General features: G+C 39.6%; 2 protein-coding genes and 1 non-coding gene across 3 annotated transcripts; 1 reads left to right on the forward strand and 2 right to left on the reverse strand.

Annotated features, from left to right (window-relative positions):
* Window positions 1–315: 315 nt before the first annotated feature.
* pgk1 (phosphoglycerate kinase 1) lies at window positions 316–18,628 on the reverse strand. Its single transcript, XM_028594806.1, has 11 exons — window positions 18,564–18,628; window positions 14,540–14,590; window positions 14,249–14,404; window positions 13,117–13,261; window positions 9,636–9,739; window positions 9,419–9,538; window positions 6,025–6,139; window positions 3,179–3,358; window positions 2,897–3,074; window positions 1,109–1,207; window positions 316–1,012 (listed from the first exon to the last, which is right to left on the reverse strand). Exons 1-11 carry the CDS (start codon window positions 18,626–18,628, stop codon window positions 972–974), a joined length of 1,254 nt encoding a protein of 417 aa, XP_028450607.1. The 3' UTR covers window positions 316–971.
* An 821-nt stretch (window positions 18,629–19,449) lies between these two features.
* On the reverse strand, window positions 19,450–22,041 carry cox7b (cytochrome c oxidase subunit 7B). Its single transcript, XM_028595840.1, has 3 exons — window positions 21,935–22,041; window positions 20,488–20,603; window positions 19,450–19,661 (listed from the first exon to the last, which is right to left on the reverse strand). Exons 1-3 carry the CDS (start codon window positions 21,969–21,971, stop codon window positions 19,578–19,580), a joined length of 237 nt encoding a protein of 78 aa, XP_028451641.1. The 5' UTR covers window positions 21,972–22,041; the 3' UTR covers window positions 19,450–19,577.
* Window positions 22,042–22,270: 229 nt separating this feature from the next.
* Window positions 22,271–22,382, forward strand: trnal-caa (transfer RNA leucine (anticodon CAA)). The gene is made up of 2 exons: window positions 22,271–22,308; window positions 22,337–22,382. It is a non-coding gene; the product is annotated as a tRNA-Leu (tRNA).
* Window positions 22,383–22,387: the final 5 nt, after the last annotated feature.

The raw sequence follows: 22,387 nt of genomic DNA on the forward strand, positions 1-22,387 counted from the left end.
AAGTGAAAGCTTTAAAATCTAATTTTGGCCACCGCCAAAGGCTCTTTGTTGACACACAAAATGTAAAAAATAAAATAAAATCCAGATAGAGGGCAGAGTCTCTGCAGATAACCGACACCACCGCTCCTAGTGGGTCATATGTGATGAATGAGTGGAGTTACTTTTATAGGACTCTATACATTGTTTTTTTAATGAAATCTGTTACATATACCGTAAGTCATCAGTGAGTTGATGGATGACTGAATAATAACCTGTGTTATCACACCATAGTACCGTGAGTTACCCTCGGATTAAGCCTTAAAAATGAGGAAACAGTAAAGGTTTTACAGAGACGGTTTTATTAATCTGAACAGATCAGGTGAGATCTACACCACGTGTCCGTCTGAAGCAGCTCAGAAACAACCAGATTTAAAGACATAATGTCTACGTACACACACAAAACACAAACGTTTCTTTATATATATCCTGTATGTATACACACGGAGGGTGGTGCAGTGACGTTTCCAAAGGGTAAGTATGCAAAAGTGACACAGCAATCACTCACATTCACAAAGGAGCCGGTGTTTAAGTGCCTAAGGGGTAAAACCGTCGGAATAAACCCAGATTCAGGGGACAGTAACATGTTTTTTCAGCCGTTTAATTTAGCAGGTCAACAGAAAAATATATCATCTGAGCAAACAACAACATCCACCTTAAACCATTTGATCTAATGGTTTCTATTTGCAGCATTTTGACTTTTAGAGTTTCCTCTGCGTGTTGAAGTAAGGCTCGTAGAACTCGTTACAGACAGCATCGACAGTGATTATTCTCTGGTTTTACTTTAAAAACCATCACTGAATAGATGATTAAATGGCTGGTAAAGCAGGTGCGTTTGTTGTTAAGGTTTCAGGAGTAAACCGGAGTAGATACACACCTCTCGCACACACTTCCACGCACACATTCACACAAACGCCAGCGGGCTGATGGGAAGTTTAGGCGCTGCTCAGTGCGTCCACACCTGGCAGCACTTTACCTGAAAGACAGAGAGGGCAAACACAGTCAGCGCCACGCTTTAATAACACAAACGTTGCGGTGAGTTAAGGTTGAGGTTGGCGTTTCGGTGCCTCACCCTCCAGCAGCTCCAGGCTGGCTCCGCCTCCTGTGCTGACATGGCTGACCTTGTCTTCTGTGTTCCACTTGGCGCAGCAGGTGGCGGTGTCGCCCCCGCCTGGACAAACACAAATCATTCACCACTTAAAAAGGTTAAATCACAACATCCTGTAAAGCCAGAGACACACCGAGCCGATAATCGGCCGTCGGACAGTGTGGAGAGGTCAGTGACTCGAGTCTGTTCGGTCATCTGTCCGAGGGGCCGTCCGCCTTCATTTTGGCCGATTTGACATGTTGAATCGGAGGGCGGGCACTGCTGCCAGTCGGACTCAAATTACCAATCTGATTGGTGGAGAGTCTCTCAAAAATCTGACAAAAATCTTTTAATCTGACCTTTAAAAATGTATTCGGAAACACGTTTCAGTGAACTATTTTAGTACAATATGAGATCGTATTCTGAATGAGCCACCATGACAGTCTGGCTTTAAATTTTCCAGAGAAACCAGAACCAGTGGTGGGAAATATTCATGAAAAAAAGGACAAGTTTGTGAACGGGCAACACAGATTTTGATAACAACTAAAACACGTTACACAATGGACCCTCATGCCCTCCTTTTAAAAAAAAAAAAAAAAAAACTCTCGACACCGTGGCAAAAATGTAAACGCACACAAAAACAGTTATTAAATCATCATAATATATTTTTCTGCTTTTTTTTCATAAATCACTTAAACAACTTGTAACCTAATCAAAATTACCAAACATTCAATCATTTTCAGGATTTTAAACCTTTAAATGCCACTTTATTTATTTGAAGCATTTCATTTTTTATTACAAAAAAAATAAAATAATGAATAATATGTAGATGGGGCTTTGGTGGTGATTAGAGGCTTGGATATGTCAAAGATAAGCAACAAAACTGATTTGATTGCATTAGTATTTTTTATGTAGTTCCAGATACTCCCTTTGGACACCTTTGAGGCAAAAATGGCCCCATTCACTTCCATTATAACCACATGTTTGGATCTCCCTGCCTTTACAGTATAAAACCATGCATTCTGCAATGTCAGCATTTCATTTGGAAGAAAACTAGTCATATTTGACATTTTTACAGTATTTCACCAGATTCAACCATTTTGCCCTTGTAGGCAGATGCATGAAGTCATTGTATTTTTGCCAGTTATACTATGGAGCCGTGTGTGTGTGTGTGTGTCTCATGTGTCTTTGAACACGTTTTGTTGCTTATCTTTGACATATCCAAGCCTCTAATCCCCACCAAAGCCCCATCTACATATTATTCATTAAATGGGAAAAAAATCATTTGTGTTTTTTTATAAATAATGACACACTTCAAAATACATAAACTGGCATTTATAGGGTTAAAATCCTGAAAATGATTCAATATTTGGTGATTTTGATTAGGTTACAAGTTGTTTAAGTGATTTACGAAAAAAAAAGCAGAAAAAAATATTTATACTAGTATATAAGATTGTTTGTGTGTGTATAACAGTTTGTGTGGGGACATTTTTGCCACAAAAGGTGTCCAAAGGGTACAAAATGTATCATTTAAGTATAAAAGACATGTAAGAGTAAAAAACACTGGATTTAAAAAAATTTGGCTGAAAAGAAAGGTTCCTACAAAATTTCATGCCGTAAGCAGTAACGCAGCAAAAATGATCACAAAATGAAAAAAAAAAAAAAAGACTTGAGAAAAATGTACAAAAATGACCGAGGAGGGCATGAGGGTTAAGGATAAAGTTGTTGATGACCGTGCCAGCCACGGGACGAATATAGCTTTGTCTTTCTTACCGATGATTGTGATGCAGCCTGATTTGGTCACCTCGACCACTTTGTCCATCATGCTCTTCGTCCCTTTGGCAAAGTTGTCCCACTCAAACACACCTACTGGGCCGTTCCACACGATCTGCTTGGCCCTGCCCACCACCTCCGCGTTGGCCTTGCAGCTCTCTGGTCCACAGTCCAGACCCTGCAGAGGAAAGAAATCATTACCCAAACAGAAGCAAAGAAAAAAAAAAAAAAAAAAAAAAAAAAAAAAGAAAAAAACATACAAATACATCTTGTGGTTCTCACCATCCAGCCGGCGGGGATGCCGGCAGCGACGGTTGCCGTGCCGGTGGCAGCTTTCTCGTCAAACTTGTCGGCGGTGATGAAGTCGACTGGCAGCGTGATCTTGACGCCGTTCTTCTCCGCTTTGGCCATTAGGTCCTTGACGATGGCAGCCCCCTCCTCATCGTACAGGGATGTACCGATCTGACACGAACGAGAGAGAGATTTTATCTATCTATCCATATCTCATTTATCTTGAAGCAAACCTCTTCAGTTGAGAGTTTAGAGGTTGGCAGATTCAAAATATATTCAGGAAGAAAACTGATTAGTTATAAATATTTGATTTAATATGATCAAACAAATTGAATGGTTGTTTAATTTAGTCTTTAAAGCCTGGAAGGGTTACGAATAATGGATTAATTAGCATTGACTTGGATTACTCCAGCAGTGATGTATGAAGTTACATACATACATACATACATACATACATACATACAACAGTGTATTTTTACATAAAACGTTTTACTAGTGCCACTTTTTTACTAGTCCCGTTCAGGACCTAAATTTGATCTCCAAACAAAAAGATTTAAAGAGATAGGCTTTTTTATAAAAAGGGTCAGTTCACCCAAATCACAAAAGAACACATTTCCACACTTCACCGTAGCGTTATCTAGCCATGCAAATATAGGTTGTATTTGTCCATTTTCTGAGATATCAGTCTCTGGAGACAATGGAGTGTCTTTTTCTTGTGATTTCTAAGCAAATCTAGCAACATTTATTCATGGTGTACGTCAGAGATAATGACATCCTCAGGAAGTGTAAGTCGCACTCAATCTAAAAATATATGCATCACGTCTATATGTTTTTTGTATGAGAGTTACGTGCCGGAGAAGGAGTACGTTTATTGGCGCTAAAGGTTTAAAAGTACCTCAATGAGACACTGCTGCAACAGCTGCCTGTGTTTCAGTTCTGTGAGCATTATATTGGAGTGGTTGTGGATGACGATATCTCAAAATCTGTCAAAAATAAAACCAAAAAAATTTCCTTGTCCAGACACTGCTTGTGAGAAAATATGCTCTTTTGTTTGAGTGAACTGACCCTTTTTTTTTTTTTTTTTTAAAACAAAAAGCTTGTCTTTTCAAATCATTTTGTCTGAGGTCAAATTCAGGTCATGAACGTGATTCTCAATCTCTGCTGTGAGACTAACAAAAGAAGGCAGTGTCACAAGACTGTTTGAACACCAGAAACATTCAACCGTGAGCCCAGCAGCTCTATTAGAGAAGCACGTTGGCTTTGCGTCGGACAGTTCTGGCATCCTCGGTTGCCCAGTCGTTCCTGACAAGAGACAAAAGGCGCACAGGAAACAATCCTTCACCGTAAGGACCAAGCAGGCCTGCCATGTTGCGTGATCCAAATTTTCTTCAAAAACTTACTATTTTCAGCATGTAGCTTGCTAGCTCAAAGTTTGTTTTTGTTTCCAAACCCCATTGTGTAACCCGGTGTTGTAAAATGACAAATAAATAAACCTTGCAACCTTAATGTAGCATGTTCAGCTAACTAATATAATCACAGGAGCTGGGTGTTTGGCGAAATATAGTAGGTCATTTGCGGGGGAATTCTTCCTTTACAAATGACAGACATGGCCGATTCATGCGAATAGGGCTCAAGTAGGTAAGTTAAAGCTTTGGTGCGTAACTTTTTGATATTAATGAATGTCCGTTACATTCATCCATTCAGCCATCGCCAAATGAGTTGCTGCAACTCTCTGCATTTCTCAGTATGACTATGTTCAGAAGATTGTGGCGTCCGGCGACTTTCTTGCGCAGAAACTCAAGTGAAGATAATGACCTCTTCTGAAGAGTCCATCATGTTTTTTAAATCCTCAGTGTCCTCTTTGGCTACTAGCAACTATGTGGAGGAGGGTGGGGGGTGGGGGGGTAGCCTCGTGAGACCGTCACCGTAATAAACTGAGCTCCAGTTTTCCACTAGCAGATCAGTCTGGCATCTTTAGAGAGAAAATTTGGAGCCGTTCGCTAAACGACCGACCAATCAGCGTTGGTTTTGAGGAGGGTTTAGGTGGTGATAGACAGATGGTTTATCCAATCAGCTAACCAGTATTTTCAGACAGCGGTAGCCCTAATTCTGTTAGCCACTCGCTAATGCTTTTTTTCTCTTGGATCCTTCTTTTGGAATATGGACCGGGAACCTGAAACGGTGACTTTTATTCCTAAATTCTCGTTAAACGGCAAATAACCGACATGTTGCTTGCTTGCTGAGCTAACGAGCTATGCTTTGCCTGCAGCAGCAGGGACGGGCTTGTGGTTGTATTTTCATACGCTTCGTTGATCCGATTGGTTGATTTGGCCCGTCTATCACCAACTATAGGTGGTGATAGAAAGATTGTTTATCCAATCAGCTAACCTATATTTTTCACCCCTTCCCAAAAGTTCTCCAACGGTAAGTTCCCAGATGGCTATGCCATCTGAGAAAATGTGAAGCAATCCATCTGGCGGAGTCAGGTTAGGGTGGGGCGCGAGCACAGAAGGCTTGTATCATGTGGACTCGCTGACAGTTTTGAGGTCATTGCTTAGAATTCCTCATGGGGGCGACAGAAACTACGCACTACAGCGTTAATGCAGTGTTTCTCAAATGGGAGTACTCCTAGGGGTACTTTGTAATACTGCAGGGGGTACGTGAGATTTTTGTATGCATAATTCCTAAAATATATACTAGGATAACAAATTAATGTATTAATGCGTTCTACACACTTGAGGCTAGACTTTAAGTGTTTTTCAGTTACACGTTTGTTGTTCAGCCTGAACAGGGACAGCATTGTACCTCTTTATACTAGGTTTTTTCCCCCCACTCACCTCCATGTTGTTGAGGACTTTGAGGAAGGTGAAGGCCATGCCGCCACCGATGATCATCTCGTCAACCTTATCCAACATGTTGTTGATCAGCTGGATCTTATCTTTCACCTTCGCTCTGAAACAGACGGACAGAGGCGGCACACATCAGAATAGATAAGAAACACACATATAGAAAGCAACATAAATCAAGGTAAAAACAAAAGATACAGTTGTATTTATGTTCGGACAAGATAGGCATGGGTTTTGTATGGACTGATCTGTACACGCAGTACTAAACCGGTTTAATTACTTCTTATACAATATCTGACCTGGGTTTAAATAGCTTATTAAACTTTATATTCGGGTTTCCTGCGATGCTCTAAAGCTGTGCTAACACAGACCTTAGACCTGCAATCAACAATTAATTTCGTTATTATTCTGCCGATTACTTTGTCGATTGATTGAGAAATCTTTTGGTCTGTGTGTAATAATTATTTAAAAAAAGTTAATAAATAGTGAAAAGTACCATCAGTTTCCTAAAGCCAGAGGTAACCTTTTGAAATTGTTTTGTATGATCGACAGTCCAAAACACAAAAGATATTTAGTGGACGGTCATAAGACAAATAAAAGCAGAAAATATAACCAATCGAGCTTGAACTTAAACTTTTTGGCATTTTGGCTTGAAAATGACTCCAGCGATTAATGAAACCTTCATTTTCCGTTTAATAATAGTTACTGTACTTCATTCAGCACTTTTTCAAAATAAAGTTATTAAATGCTTTACATAATAATTCATTACATTCATATAATGCTTTATCATATACAGTCAAAGTGCTTCAGATATGGTTGAAACAGGATAAAAACATTTCTGGACTGCGATGAGGCGAATAAAATCAGTTACAATAAAATATAATAAAAATGGCATACCCAACAATGATAGGACTAAAACAATAAAACAGAAAAGATATGTTGGAAATTAAACAGCGTGGTAACTAATGAAAAACGTCTTTTACAAAAATAGATGAGAAGTGATTTAAAGAAGATTGGGCAAGCATTAATTTATCTTTGTAGCATGAATGTTTGCCGTTTAGCTCGCAATCGTCGCAACAAAAAGATAAGAGTCGTAAAATGCTGTCTCATGGTATTATAAACTGTTGCGTAGTTGGGTTTTGATCTTTAATAAGCATTCAGATGAATTAAACCGTTACTTAAACTGACTTTCTGGGTCGAATAACATGTCAGTTATTAATAACAATTTTCTTGGGATCATAAATACGGACACATACGAGTCCGCCCAAAAACAATCCAACTCTTGACTGTGCATCAACAAATCACTGATGAAAAAACATCTTTGACCCAAATTAGAGCCATCAAACAAATGATATATCCGTTTCTCTGCGGCCTAATGAACCAAACTCTTCGCTGGCTGATCATTACACACTAATGATCAATGTCCTCTGTCCGTGTCCTGGAAAAAGGGGATTGGTTGTGCTGCTTGACGCTGAGCAGGAGTGACAGTTACACAATGCACTTTAAAATGGACTCTGACACGAGGCCAAAACCCACACGTGGCCAGCGGAAGCTCTGTTAAACGGAGCGTCTGTAGCAGCAGCTTCGCCCGCAGTTTCCTCTTAATTTACCCAACTGGGACGCCACAACTCGGACCAACATAGAAAAACAAATATAAAACCACCAGCAGCACCGACCCATAAAACCACAGGAAGTTGTATAAGGTGGCAACATTTTGTTGCTTTTATTGTATTAGAAAGGAAAGATTGTTAAACCCTCTAACCTCAATTACAGATACATTCAGGATTGTGAAGTCTAACATATTGTAGTTTCTGTCACTGAACCTGCGTAGCATCTGACAAAATACGATGGTTTGCGCGTAAAAAGGACAATACAGATACAGTACAAATATGAATAAAAAGATAAAATAAGTAATGCATTGCGTAATGCCGTGCATCACTCAGTTTGGGGCGAATATGCTCTTATTACTAAAGTCCTGCTTGATGATAGACATTGGCTGTAGTTTTAGGACTGTGTACATTAGAGCTGGGCAATATATCGATATTGTGATATGAGACTCAATATGGTCTTAGATTTTTGATATCATAACATGACATAAGTGTTGTCTTTTCCTGGTTTTAAAGGCTGCATTACAGTAAAGTGATCTCATTTTCTGAAATTACCAGACTGTTCTATTATCTGCCTTTACCCACTTAGTCATTATATCCACATTACTGATGATTATTTATCAAAAATCTCATTGTGTAAATATTTTGTGAAAGCACCAATAGTCAACACTACAATATCGTTGCGGTATTGGTCAAAAAATATCGTGACGTTTGATTTTTGTGTATACAATATTTGTATTTTAGATCAAACTAAAGTGCCCTTCATTTTCACTAAACAAGTTCAGCTCATCTGCTTGTTTTATTTAGAGCAACTTTAAACTAAATCATCCAAACAACCCTGAAAATATCTCTGGCATCACAATAATAATAATAATAATAATAATAATAATAATAATAATACCTAAACTAAAATACAAAACCCTGCGTATGACTTCTCATGGCTGCTACTCGCCATCTGCACACTCAGTGCTGAGCAGTGATCGTGTATTAAAGAGAGCAGTTGTACCGTGACACCCCAGATTACATAATGTGCTTATAGTCTCTATTCCTGGACGGTCACCTGGGTATTTGAAAAAAACAAAAAAAACAAAGAGGCTGCAGTGTGATATCTAAACTGCAGGAGAGGGAGCGAGGACAACGCTGGCAAAGAAGTTTTTACTTTTTAAAAATCAAAAAATGGTCCAGACAATAAACAGGCAGTGTTTAATGTTTGCAGCCTGTTTTTGTTTGGAGGAATCCAACCAGCCGGTACACAATGTCAAACACAACGTAGGAGGTTCAAAATATACACGTTCTACTGGGGTTGAAAAGGTTCCTGTGAGGCTGCGTTCAAAATGAAGAAAAAATAAAATAAACTCAGCCCTCTTATTCATTTCAAGCCAATACGGTGGGTGCCAACTACGGCTGCCAAGGTTATGTAAATTTCAGGAAAATTTGTCCTTTTTTAAAATTAAATTTATTCCCTTCTCATTTCAGGTAAAATATATCAAAGTGACCAGCTTTAATTTAGAGGCATTGGTCTGGTAGGTGGGTTGGATTGCCCGTTTGGATCTTGTATACACCAAAAATGTTTAATAAACAGACCTTGATCAACAAAAAAAGTATTATAAACCTCTGTGCAGTGGTTAGGAGTCTGGTAAGTCTTTAGATTCATGGATCTGATGCTAAAACTGGACTTCCTAGACTGTATTTCATGTCCTTGCATGGTTTCTTTAACGCAGTTCTGTTTACATTCTAAACTCCTGGCAACACATCCAAACTTAATGAACTGTTCTCACCCTCCAAGGATGGCCAGGAAGGGCCTCTGAGGTTTCTCCAGAGCCATGGCAAAGTAGTCCAGCTCCTTCTTCATCAGAAAGCCAGCCGCCTTCTGCGACAGATTGACTCCCACCATGGAGCTGGGAGAGAGGAGGAAGAAGAGGAGCAGGAGACATCACCATCACATCGTCTCAGCTATCACTGCAGCCGTCCTCCATTAACCACCATCCTGCTCACCTGTGGGCTCTGTGAGCCGTGCCGAAGGCGTCATTGACGTAGACGTCTCCGAGTTTGGACAGAGATGCCCTGAAGGAGTCAATGTCCGCCTGGGAGGCCTTCGTCTGAGGGACAAAAACGAGAGAAAAAGAGTGAGAAGAAGGGGAGGATGGAGTACAACTGTTAAGCAGTGCCAGATGGAAACAACTGAAAAGGGCATTTGATTTCCAAGAGAGGATGTTGGCTTTTTTATTCTTTGTAAAGAAAGAGTTACATTTTTATTTTATTGAAACATTGAAATTCAGGCACTAATGTCATTGTTGTGAGCAGCTGCTGCACCTGTTGCATCATTATCCTGATGCAAGATCCAAAGCATGCCTGCAATGGGTTTGTTTTTCACTAAACCAATATCTAGTGTCCATATTCACATCACAACCGTTGCTAACAGGACTACTGATTCCACTATTGAAGTTTCAAACTTTAATCAAATTTCAAAAAATAAAATAAAAAATAAAAATCTGAATGATTGTGCGTTAACTCCCACTTTAATTCGGATTTATGGTGAAATAGAAGCGGGAATAAACCAATCATACTCTTAAAATTCCACAGTCGAAAGCAAAAAAGCTCCTTTTGTTCAATTTTAGATTTAAAGTAAAAACATAAAATAATCGGGACACCCCTGTTAATTTATCAAAGCAAATCACAATTTTGGGAAAATTGGTGCCGGCAAATGTCTCCGTCTTACCGCCCCCACTGATGTGGGTGTGTATGAGAGGCAGTAGGTGGGTCATTGTGGATCAGGTTCCTGCTGCACTTTAACAGTTAAGTTCGTGACTGTGTGACTGGAGGGGAGAGAAAAGGTCAAGAGATCTCTTCAGTGCCGTTCAAATGTCAGACGAGTGCTGCACGCAACAGTTCCCGCATTCAGATTTTACAGTTAATAATGAACGTCTGTGTTTTTCATTTTCACGGAAGGGAAAGGGCACCACGCTTGCATTTGTTGCATTATGCACTTAATAGGATCATACGTATGGAGCTGGGACACTTCTGGGATTCTTCTGAGATAGTTTCAGCCTCTGTCTCTGAGAAAAGTTTGTTTAATGAACTAAAAATAAAGTCTGATACAGTAGACCAGTACAGTAGAAACCAACCCACGCATACCAAGCAGGCCGCTCAGGCCAGGAAAAGTAACAGGTCCAGCCAGGACCTTCAGGGTAAATGTCAGCAGGTCAGAGCTGCTGATCTGTTGCAGACAGTCCTGAGCCTGGATCTGTAGCTATTAATCAGACCATCTGCATCTCAGCTTAACATATGAGAAAGACTCCAGATCATAGCAGACCCACTGCATCCTCTACGGCCTGAAGACGCACATTTGCCCTCAGGGGGAAAGGTCGGCCAAGGTATAGCATGCCCAGGATGTGGACTAAAAGAGGCATCACATCCTTGTTAAGCAGCAATCAGTTATAGTAAGTAATACAAATCATAGAGCACCATGGAGCATCATTGATGGTTTGAATCATCAACACTCCATGGTCAGAGCTTCACAAAATAAATTTCATTTTAAAAACTATGCCTGGTTTTGAATTCTTTGTTCTTTTGATTTAATCTTCTGAAATCTTTTGTTCACAAATGTGTCCGATATCACTCCATCATTCACTAGTTTTCTCTATAGTGAGCAGTAAATTGAGATTTCAGACACTTATGAATCAGCATCATTGACTGGTGCAGAATCACATTAAAATTACACATCTAATAAAGAAAATAAAGTAGTTTACATGCAATAGACACAACATATTTTGTTCCATTCGAGATGTATTTTACAAATAAAACCATGTAACAGTAAACAGGTTGTGAATTAAAAAAGGTGGTTTCGGACACAGCCAGAGTCTCTGCACCACTCCCCACTATGTCATCATCCTCAGACAGTGACGCAGCTATTTCAGAAGACGCTGCAGCTGGAGTGACTGTGCGTTTTCCTCCAGGCGACAAAACAGAAAGAAAAGCACAACCAGTGTGACCAGATTTAACACTAAAAACTGCCCAAAGTACATAAAAGCAGCCTCATTTTTGTGCTTCAAATAGGTTTTTTTTTTTTTATCCTTCCAATTTGTTAAGTATGAAATAATTGTATTTTTTCAAAGTGTGAAATGAAAGATGATATTTTTGTTAAAATAACACAAATCCAGCTTTGTCTGCATCATGACAACATTGGTTTTGTCCCATGAAAATGTTTGGCCCCTCAGAGCCTTTGTTATGATCTGTGGCTGAATATGAAAACTAAAATACGGTGTTCAGAAGATGCATCTCTGGTCTTTAGGGCTATACGTTTAAGCATCCCAAACCAGTTAGGTTACTGAATTGAAAGTCTCATATCAAACAGATCTTTAGGTTTATGAACAAATAGTAATCTTTAATAGGCTTCCATTATGAAGCTGTAACGTTTTGGTCAGTCAGTCAACTGTGATCATCATTGTGAGTTGAGTGGTTGAGCCAAACTCAGTGCCCTGTCAATCCTTTCTTCCTATTCTTAAAGTTGTAGCAGACTGGACACAGTGACTTTGTCAATCTTTATACCAGGGGTCTTCAACATTTTTTTAAACCAAGGACCCCTTAACTAAAGAGAGACTGAGCAGGGACCCCCTACTACATATATCGTAGAAAATTAAGTTGCATATTAAACTGGGCCTACAATAACATGTCGGTAGCCTAAAGCCTTTATACCCTTTTTTTGCATAGAATACTAAGCTATTATTAATTGTTATTAATTAATGTGCCCAAAACCATTTTGACGTGACAAATCAAATACAAAAGTTGCTCAGTGGAGCAGAAAATTCAGTTAACCTTCAGTCCCCAAGGGGGCAATTCAGTTTTACAGCCAACCCATCCACACACACAGACACTTGACAGCTTTGTATATAGCAGAGGGAATGAATGAGTTGGCATAGCGGTTAGTTTTTCATATCGGCACATAGTACCCCCGACCTGACTGCATGATAACCAATCCATTACTAAGTACATGATTTGGTTGGCACAATATTCTGTCTGCTTTCTGGACAACTGGTGTTTTCCAGAAAGAAGATTGATCTTTTAACTGGGTAACATTCATTTTTGAGCATACCTTAACAATGTCGCTCAAGCTCTTTTTGTCTTTCACAGATAGTCCATTAAACCAACAAGGAAATGGTAAAAAGCTCTCAATAAAGGCTTGCTAAAATGTGCATAGAATATGGCCCACTCTGGCAAAACAGAGCACCACAGCTACTTAATGTGAAACAACCATCTCCACACAGACGGGTGATTGACAGACCGGGCTGCTAACAACAGCGTTGCGTCGATGTGTCTCAAGCAGACTGGAAAACCACCCACAGCTGATATGATCATGTATTGTTCGGAGACTGAATAAGATGTAATATTACAGGATACAAGTATAAAATTGCACCAAATTCTGCACAAACATCTTCAAATGCTCCCTCAAATCAGAAGAGGCTGGGAGACAGCTCACCTTGTTTCCGGAGGCATCCTTGCCTTTTCCCTCCTCGGCGACGTGGAAGCGAAGGTTCTCCAGCAGGATGACCGATCCGGTGGCGGGGTCGGCGCAGGCAGCCTCCACCTCCGGACCCACGCAGTCCTTCAGGAAGGTAACGTCCCTGCACAGTCAGAGGAAACGCTCAGGACGTGTGTGTGTGGATTTCTGATGCTTCATTCTCCGCCAACAACGTGTAATGTGTTTGGTGGATGATGGACCCAGTGTGCTGTTGTAATTAGATCTCTTTGATAGGTCAAGAGAGAGATACTGTACCTCCACGACAGCCATACTGCTAACGCAAACTGAACATTTCCAACTTTCCGCTGCTTCACATTAAAAGCGTACCAACTTTTAACCAACAGGGTGGCTTTTATTGTGACGAGGCCACAGGAAATGCAATGCTTTGGTCAGAGAGGTTAGCATTTACTGATTATTGCTCACTAATCAGTGTAACCGGTGTCTACGCATACACCGATAACTTTACCTGCCCCTACCATCGCTTGCTTTTTTTTATAAAATTGAACCCATTTAGATTATTTTCGCAAGCAGGAGTCAGATTTCACTCATCCCCCAACAAGATGGAGGATTTGGTGTCAAAGTGAAAAGCAAAGTGCAGAATCAGGTGATTTACACAATAAAAGAATATTTGTATTATTTATAATAGATTATCAGTGCATTTTGTTGCCAGATTCACTCGCAGAGATAAAAAAAAAGACACAGCAATACACAGTGAGCCTATGGTTTGAACAGCCCAATTGGTTAACACCCATTTTATATCCATGTTATCATATTCTTCTCGGTGCTTTCACCTCCTGTCTCAACCCAGCGGCTGCTGAAACGCGCAGCGCAGCGAAAGCTCGACCAGAAAGTCAGAGAGCCACATTTCATTACTGTGGCATCCCCACTACAGAGCAAGACAATCCTAATTCCCAGTGATTTGTCAGCATATAATTAATTACTTTATTAAAGTGGCTTGTAACTTTCATTTCTTCAATATAAAAATATATGAATATTCTAGTTATGAATTTGCTGTATTATATGTATGTATTTATCCCTAGTTTAAGAAATTAAAAAAGGAGGAAACGGGTTATTAAGTCCATAAACTAACCTCCCCAGCAGGGTCTTGAGCTCGGCAGCGACGGGCTGCAGGGAGTATTTCTCAGGCACAAAGTTCCCGTCGGGGCGGCCCAGGTGGCTCATCAGCACAACGGATTTGGCTCCGTGGTCCAGGCAGTGTTGGATGGTGGGGACGGCCGCCTTGATCCTGAAAAATCAACAAACTCTTCCCTTAAAGAAACTGTGCACTCTGCTGCCAATATAAATTGTTGTTATTTTGAGAACAGACGCTTTAGAAATATATTATAAAAAAAAAAAAAAAAAAAAAAAAAAAAGACTTTACCTCTGGTTGTTTGTGATCTGCTTGTCCTTCATTGGAACATTGAAGTCCACCCTGAAAGAGAAGAAAACTTAATTAACTTAAATACCAGAAAGAAATGGCATACTGAGATACTGTTTGATGCATTAGGGACATCATTTGTCGCTTTGTGATTTCCCAGATTTCTACAATGCACATCTGGTGTTCTCCAGCTGTGGTAAGTAAACATGGAGTCAAACACCATCAGCGAAGAGCCAGGCTTTTTTGACAAGAAATGTACGGTACAGGCCAAAAGTTTGGACACACCTTCTCATTCAATGAGTTTCCTTTTTATTTTCATGACTATTTACATTGTAGATTCTCACTGAAGGCATCAAAACTATGAATGAACACATATGGAATTATGTACTTAACCAAAAAGTGTGAAATAACTGAAAACATGTCTTATATTTTAGATTCTTCAAAGTAGCCACCCTTTGCTTTTTTGATAACTCTGCAAACCCTTGGTGTTCTCTCAATGAGCTTCATGAGGTAGTCACCTGAAATGGTTTTCACTCCACAGGTGTGCTTTGTCAGGGTTAATTTGTGGAAGTTTTTCCCTTATTAATAAAAAAGCAAAGGGTGGCTACTTTGAAGAATCTAAAATATAAGACATGTTTTCAGTTATTTCACACTTTTGTTAAGTACATAATTCCATATGTCTTCATTCATAGTTTTGATGCCTTCAGTGAGAAACTAATATAAATAGTCATGAAAATAAAAAGGAAACGCATTGAATGAGAAGGTGTGTCCAAAGTTTTTGCTTGTACTGTAAATCAAAAGGTCTACTTAAAAAGAAAATAATCAATCAATCAATATAATACATATTCAGACTACTCCAAAACAGTTTAGTTAGCAGTTAATTGAATAAAATAACCTCCCCCCCCTTCTTAGCAAAACTATAAATCCAAAGATAGGGGAAATACTTTATTAGAGGAAAGGTATCAAGGAGGGAGTTTTTACAGGGAAAAAAAAAAAAAAAAAAAAAAAGATTAAATCTTTGAGTGGATGGAAATTGAGTACCACGTTCAAAAGAGTTTTACCACTCATTTCTGAGCAAGTGCATCCAACTGTACGTGTCCATGTCGGAAAAAATACCCAACCCTGCGATCTTTACACTACACAGCTCATTTTGTTGCTGCATTGCATTCTGGTATCTGTAGGATTATTGGGTATCAGTACAAAAAGGCAGTCAACACAGACACGTTCGGATATTTCTATCCAAAATGCCTTTTTGGCTGGTAGCGTAGCTCTGACCACTCAGCTGGTGGCACATGCAGCGCTGCACGCTGGCAGCTCATGAGAACATGCTGCGTCCCTCGTACTCCAGGCAGTTACATAATCAGCAACTCCTTCCTCCCTCTCGGTCTGTCTGTCTGTGGACCTGATGCACTGAGACGCACTGAGACACATGATCCACACGCACACCAACTCATTGTCTTTAGCCTGAATCCCGACAGTCAGCAATTCAGTGGCTCAACAGCTCCCGTGCCAGCTAACAACTGCAGTAGTTTTCCACTCTTACATTGTTTCATCTGTTGCTGCATTGTTTAAAAGAGCACACACTTGACTCACATATTTGGCTGAGGCAGAGCTGCACAAATTAGCTCAGTGGATGATTTAAACCTTGAAATAACTTTAGGGCTGCAACTAACGATTATTTTCTCGATTAATGGATCGGTTGTTTGGCTTATAAAATGTGGATCAGTGTTTCCCAAAGCCCAAGATGACGTCCTTAAATGTCTGTCCACAACTCAAAAGATATTCAGTTTACTGTCTCAGATGTGAGAAGAAACTAGAAAATATAGAGTTTCCTTTAGGATTTTGTTTTTTTTTTAGCAGTGGGGGCAAATCTGTCCGAACAACAACAGTGACGTTTTTGGTGGAGCTGTTCGTTTAATAGTCGACTTGGAAGAAAGGGACAGTTTTGACAATAAACTACATCAACACAACAGTATGTGGAGTTAAACTGGACAGGGCCAATAACATCTGAGTAGTTCTACTTGTTACGGATACTGTGGCGGCAGAAATTTTGCTGTGGTGGGCTGCCACTACAAAAATCAACATAGAGGAAACACTGAAATAATATTCACATTTAAGGAGCTGGAATCAGCAAAGTTTTACTTTCCACCACAAAAACAGATAAAAAAAGTTGGCTTAGTTAGTTAACAAATAATCAATTAATTTTTGCAGCCCTAGGTTAGTTAATGGCAAATCTAAGATCCTAATAATTACAATAAAAATAAAAAAAAAAGTTTTAGATTTGCTCCTTCTGACATAGACAGCTATTCGGTAGGAAGGCTAGTTGAACTCACCATGTCTGCTTGTTTACTAAAGTAACTAAAGACTAACTTTTTTATTGGCAGCAGAATGGTAGGCTTTAAAACAATAATGTGTCTGGGCTTCAGACAGAAAAAGAAAACTTGTTTCGGCTCCATTTTTTGCGATTAACTCAACCAATAAGATTATTTCTGTTTTTACAACTTTAATCCTGTTTTGCTGCAAAAAAAAATAAAAAATAAAATAAAAATGAAATGAATGCTGCTACAGTGAAGGCCGAGCAGGCGTGATGCTTCTCCAGTTAGTCAGTTCATTGCCTCGATTGGATTTGGCGTCTGAACAGATTTCTGTCAGACACTGCCGGTCTCTACAGCAACGTCCCGCCTTCTTCCTTTTAAATCTGGACCAGCAGCTGAGAAAAAAAAAACACCTTCCCATCTACAGCTCCAAGCTCATAAAACACATACACAGCATGCTGGGACAGGCCCTGGGTGTGATAGGAGTAACTTATTGTATTATGGTTTGTCTCTACGCTGAGACTAACTCAACATGGAGTGAATGTGACCTTTTAAACACTGAGCAGTGAGACCTGGAGGCTGCTGCCGGTGAACCTTGTCCTATGCTGCCCGTCGTTGCATCACCAAACTGAGCCAACCAAAATGGCCCTTTGACATTTCCACAGGGTGTCGGTTTCAAGTGCACTTCCATCGTCAATGGCCATGGCACTCTGTAGAAACTAGGTCTGTGCTCGATTGAAGAAATTCTTAGTCGACCAACACTCATTCAATTTTATCGACTAATCAATTAGTTGATTTAAATCGACAGATCTGTAAATCTGAGTTTCTCCGCAAAGAGCCATGCTAAAAGCACCACTTTAATTCTTGTGTTTACCAGAGATGTGCTTGTACGTTTCTTGGAAATAAGTCATTCAGCCTGAAAAAAAGCATCAAACATGACTAAATCAACTAAAGAAATCCAAGTTGACTAAGACCAAAACGACCGATTAGTCGACTAAGAGGGATCAGCACTAGTAGAAAAATCCCACAAGAAAACCTAAGTATAACGCTGGTGTATAAAATGGAAATACTCAAGTAAACTACCTCAAATTTGTACTTAAGTATTGTACTTAGTTACATTCCACCATTGACTAAAATACAATGCTGAGATACTCCGTAATGGGAGTAGCACTCACTACTCAAGTACTGTAACGTAGGATTTGTAAAGGTCAATACTCTAAGAGGTTTTTATAGACTAACCGATAACATTAATTACACATTAATCAAATAGACAACAGATGGATTACTACGGAGATACCTCGGATTATCAATGCACTGTGTGTCACAAATATATTGGATTATTTTGATTATTACAATGATGTTACTGCACCCATAGACTGTAATATTAACGGTCTATGGGTGCAACTCAAAAGATTGACTAACTACCGTTACGTGCCGGATGCAGGCGGTTGCATCCATGCAGCATCTCCCCACAGGCACGTACCGTAACAGGGAAGGACAAAAAAAAACGTGACGGCCAACACGTTAACACCGTTAACCATCAGTTTAATGTCACCGTGGGAATACCACGCAGTCTGTTACCACATGATTTAAAGGTTTGCAGAGCAGAGCACCTCCGAAATGTCAGGTACCGTCACGTTTAGCTAGTTTAGCAAACGGTGAATAATCCAATTTCCGCGTTGGTTCGGGGCAGCTAGGCGATTTCCGCTTACCTCATAATGACTCGCTTCCCCTTGACGTCCACCTTGTCCAGGGTGAGTTTTGTAGACAGAGACATGTTGCTTGTTTTTGCCGGTTCTTTCCTGCACCTTCCTTTGCTGGGTCTCCTCCGCTGCCTTCGGTCGTTAGCTACCGAGTGACAGCAGTGACCTTTAATGCGCAGCGGAACGGCGGCAGGGCGGCGACAGTCACAGAGCACGCCCCCCACCCCGCTGCTGATTGGCTACAGCGGGATGACAGCCTTGTATTCGATTGGATCTGGTTGCTGTCTGTTCTCTGACGTAGACATTTTGCTGTTGCTGTTAAAACAATTTTGATTGGATTGAGGTCGCACCCCTGAAGACTACAAGTACTTTTACTTAAGTACTTGTACTTTACTTGTGTTTCTATTTTCTTCTACTTTATACTTCTACTTCACCACATCTCAGTGACAAAAATTGTACTTTTCACTCCACTACATTTGACTTTTAGTCACTTTAATCATAAAAAAACCTGTTTATATATGATGCGGTTTACTATACTACTTTTCACTCGTCACCTGACGAAACCGACACGAAGATGGGATTTGGAAAGTATCTTAAACTGGTTCCACATTAATGAACTACATTAAACTCTTAAATGTTAATTACAAAAAATGCTCTTAAATGTGTTAGTAATTCATTAGAATTATAATATTCTATACATTTGGTCATTTAGGTAAAATCTTGAATGCATGGCTTTTCCTTGTAAGATGTGAATTCAACTTTATCATCATCTTAACATGTCAACTTAGGGAACCAAAAACCTACTATGTTTGAGTTTAGAGCTGTGATAGATAATGGTAGCTTTTGATGCCGAGAATTCACACAGCTTGAAAAAAGAAAAAGAAAAGAAACAATGACCAGTGGAATCACACTTAATTTATTTGGACAAAGTAACATGTTGGAATAAACACAGGCATTCATTGTTATTCATCTGTACAACCAGAAGGTTTATTAGGTGGGATGCAGGTCTGTCATGGCAGCTCTTTACTCGTCGGCCTCCCTCCACGCTTTGGGCATGACCTTCCCAACAGGTGACAGATTCCAGGTGATGCCAGTCTGAGTCAACACCTGCACAAAGACAGGAGGAACACTGTTTTTTTCCAAGGGCAATGACACACTTTTTGGGACCTTGTTACTGCGAAGAAATTCAACTATAAATCCAAGTTCACGCCAAAGTTAAGATAAAGACTAAAGAAACAGTATCCAACTGAAATGTCCCCATAGAAGTACACTGCACATTAGTGCCGCATTGCCAGACTTTCCTCAACAGCGCTGCAGAGGAAGGTCTGGCTAATCCGCACAACCTTTCTGGATGGGAGAAAAACATGCTCTGGTTTATTGGCATTTCTTTAAACCAATCACAATTGTCTTGGGCGGAGATAAGCGCCGAACGCAGCAACTCAAGTAGGGTAACTGGTGGGGGATTTTGTAGTTTATGAAGCACATCATATTTCAAGGAGGATCATTAAGAAGTTGTAATGTTTGCAATTTTACACGCATTTTATTTGAATTAAAATTAAAATTTTCAGCATTGTGACTGAAATCCCAGAACTCCAAACTTCTTTTTCCACCACCACTTAAACCCTGGAGGTATACTATATTACTTGTTTATTCTCATTGCCATATTACGTTCTTTACAGTAACAAAGTTTATTTTTCAATCGAATAACTACAATTGCCATAGAGGATATTATTGTTGTTTGGTTGTGCAGCTTTGTACTATTTGAATACCTGTCATTTATACTGTATGTTAACCAAACAAAAATAAAGTTACATAAAAAAAAACTAAAAAAAACCTGCACTTTTGATTACATCTATGTAAAAATTTGTCAGCAAGCTGTGTGTTCATGTCATACATATAAATGAATGTGACCTAACAGGACAGCACTACTTACGTATGACCACACAGCAACGCAGAAGACCACGCCACCAGCAATCACACCGTTGCCGTACTTGGCGTGGAAGTCCTGGGGGGCGGAGGATCCATGCCTCACCTGCCTGGCGGCCTGACCTGGACGACAACAAAACGCAGCATCAATACACTGCACTATTGCCATTTGAAGTCCTCCGCCCCTTCTGCACATCACAGCAATCACAAGTATTAACTATATGATTTTTTTGGTAAAATAAAACATTTTACAACACACTGACTACGAATGTCTTGCCCCTTTCTTTTAAAGACAAAGAATCTCTAAAGAGTCCATTTTCTCTTGATGTGTTTCTGCTGTATGCTTACTTTTCATATGTATTCACCTGCTGTGCAATGGCTGATCTGTTTGATAAACTCAAGATATTTTTTAATAAAAAGTGCAATTATGTCCTGTGGAAATTAAAACTGGCAGACACATAGTTACACAGTAAATCATAATAAGGACACAGGATGGAATCATAATCAGGTTCATTGCCAAGTAGGTTTTCATAAACCATCAGATAAAAAGCGAGTACTGCAAAAGTCAAGCAGCAAGAAGAAAAATAGACAGTAAAAATACGTACAATGTTTATTTTTTAAAACGAAAGCTGTACCGTTTTGTGCAGGAATGTACAAAACATTGTCCACATTGTGAAGCATAAAGAATGCATGTGTTCAATGTACAGAGATGATAATTCAAAAGATGTGGAGACTGTAAATGCAACAAAGACGTTTTGAGGCCTTGATTTAACTACTGTATGATCTATAAAACCACCCGAATTTGTGGGTTGCGATAAACTGTGCAAGTCATTGTATTGCTTTCCACAGAAAAAGGTAACATATCCAATCAAGGCAGTGAAATGTCCCATAATTGAGACCCTTTATTAAAATTATGAATGACAAATCTGAAAACGCTGCAAGACAATTAGTCCAAATCCTTTCAAAATGATTTCTGAAAGTTATCCGATGCTGTATGTCCACTGCTTCCACACAGTTTTGTGTCTGTTGCGTTCACAACTTATGTGAATAATAATAATAATAATAATAATAATAATAATAATAATAATAATACGCATGTGTATATGCCTTAAGTGTGTGCGTTATTCCTTCTATTATGAATTCTATTATTTAAAAACATTCAAGTCTGTGTATACTTTTTACGAGTGATAGTTTAACTCAAAACTAAAATACAAACCAGTTTGTCTCACGGAAGAGAATTCGGGGTATTTAGTTAGGCAAAGAACTGTTTTTAAGACATTTCACGACTTTTCCGGGAGTTGCTAATGTTAGCTTGGTTAGCAACTTTAGCACCCTGACCTCGGTCACCAACCAAACAAAGGCCGGTCAAATTTGTAGTCGCCTGATATTTAAACTGTCGAACGACATACATATACACAGATAACATACATTTATATAAACACTAGTTTCCTTACCGCTGATGTTGACTGCAGCTTTAGCAAACCTGTACATGTTGTGTAGCTTGGTGCCTTCAGATACCCTTGAAGAACGGAAGTGTAATAAATATGGCCGCCACACGTAGCTAACGTTAGCGGAAATTACGATTGCCAGTGTCAGCATCCGCCGACTTAAAATTTACATTGAAAAAGGTGAAAAGGAAAGTGAAATACGCACTTTCAGACATTAGACAAAGGAAACACATACATAACGCAATTCGTAGTCATTAGTGTTACAAAAACATCAAAATATATGATGACTAACTGTCGTTGTATAGTGGATAAAAGCTAACAGATAACCCTGATGAGCACCGTGTCAGGATGGCCGAGTGGTCTAAGGCGCCAGACTCAAGGATTAAGCTCCTTCCGCTGAAACGGGACTTCTGGTCTCCGAATGGAGGCGTGGGTTCGAATCCCACTTCTGACACATAC

This window comes from Perca flavescens, chromosome 13 (genome assembly GCF_004354835.1).
Source record: "Perca flavescens isolate YP-PL-M2 chromosome 13, PFLA_1.0, whole genome shotgun sequence".
Taxonomy (NCBI): domain Eukaryota; kingdom Metazoa; phylum Chordata; class Actinopteri; order Perciformes; family Percidae; genus Perca; species Perca flavescens.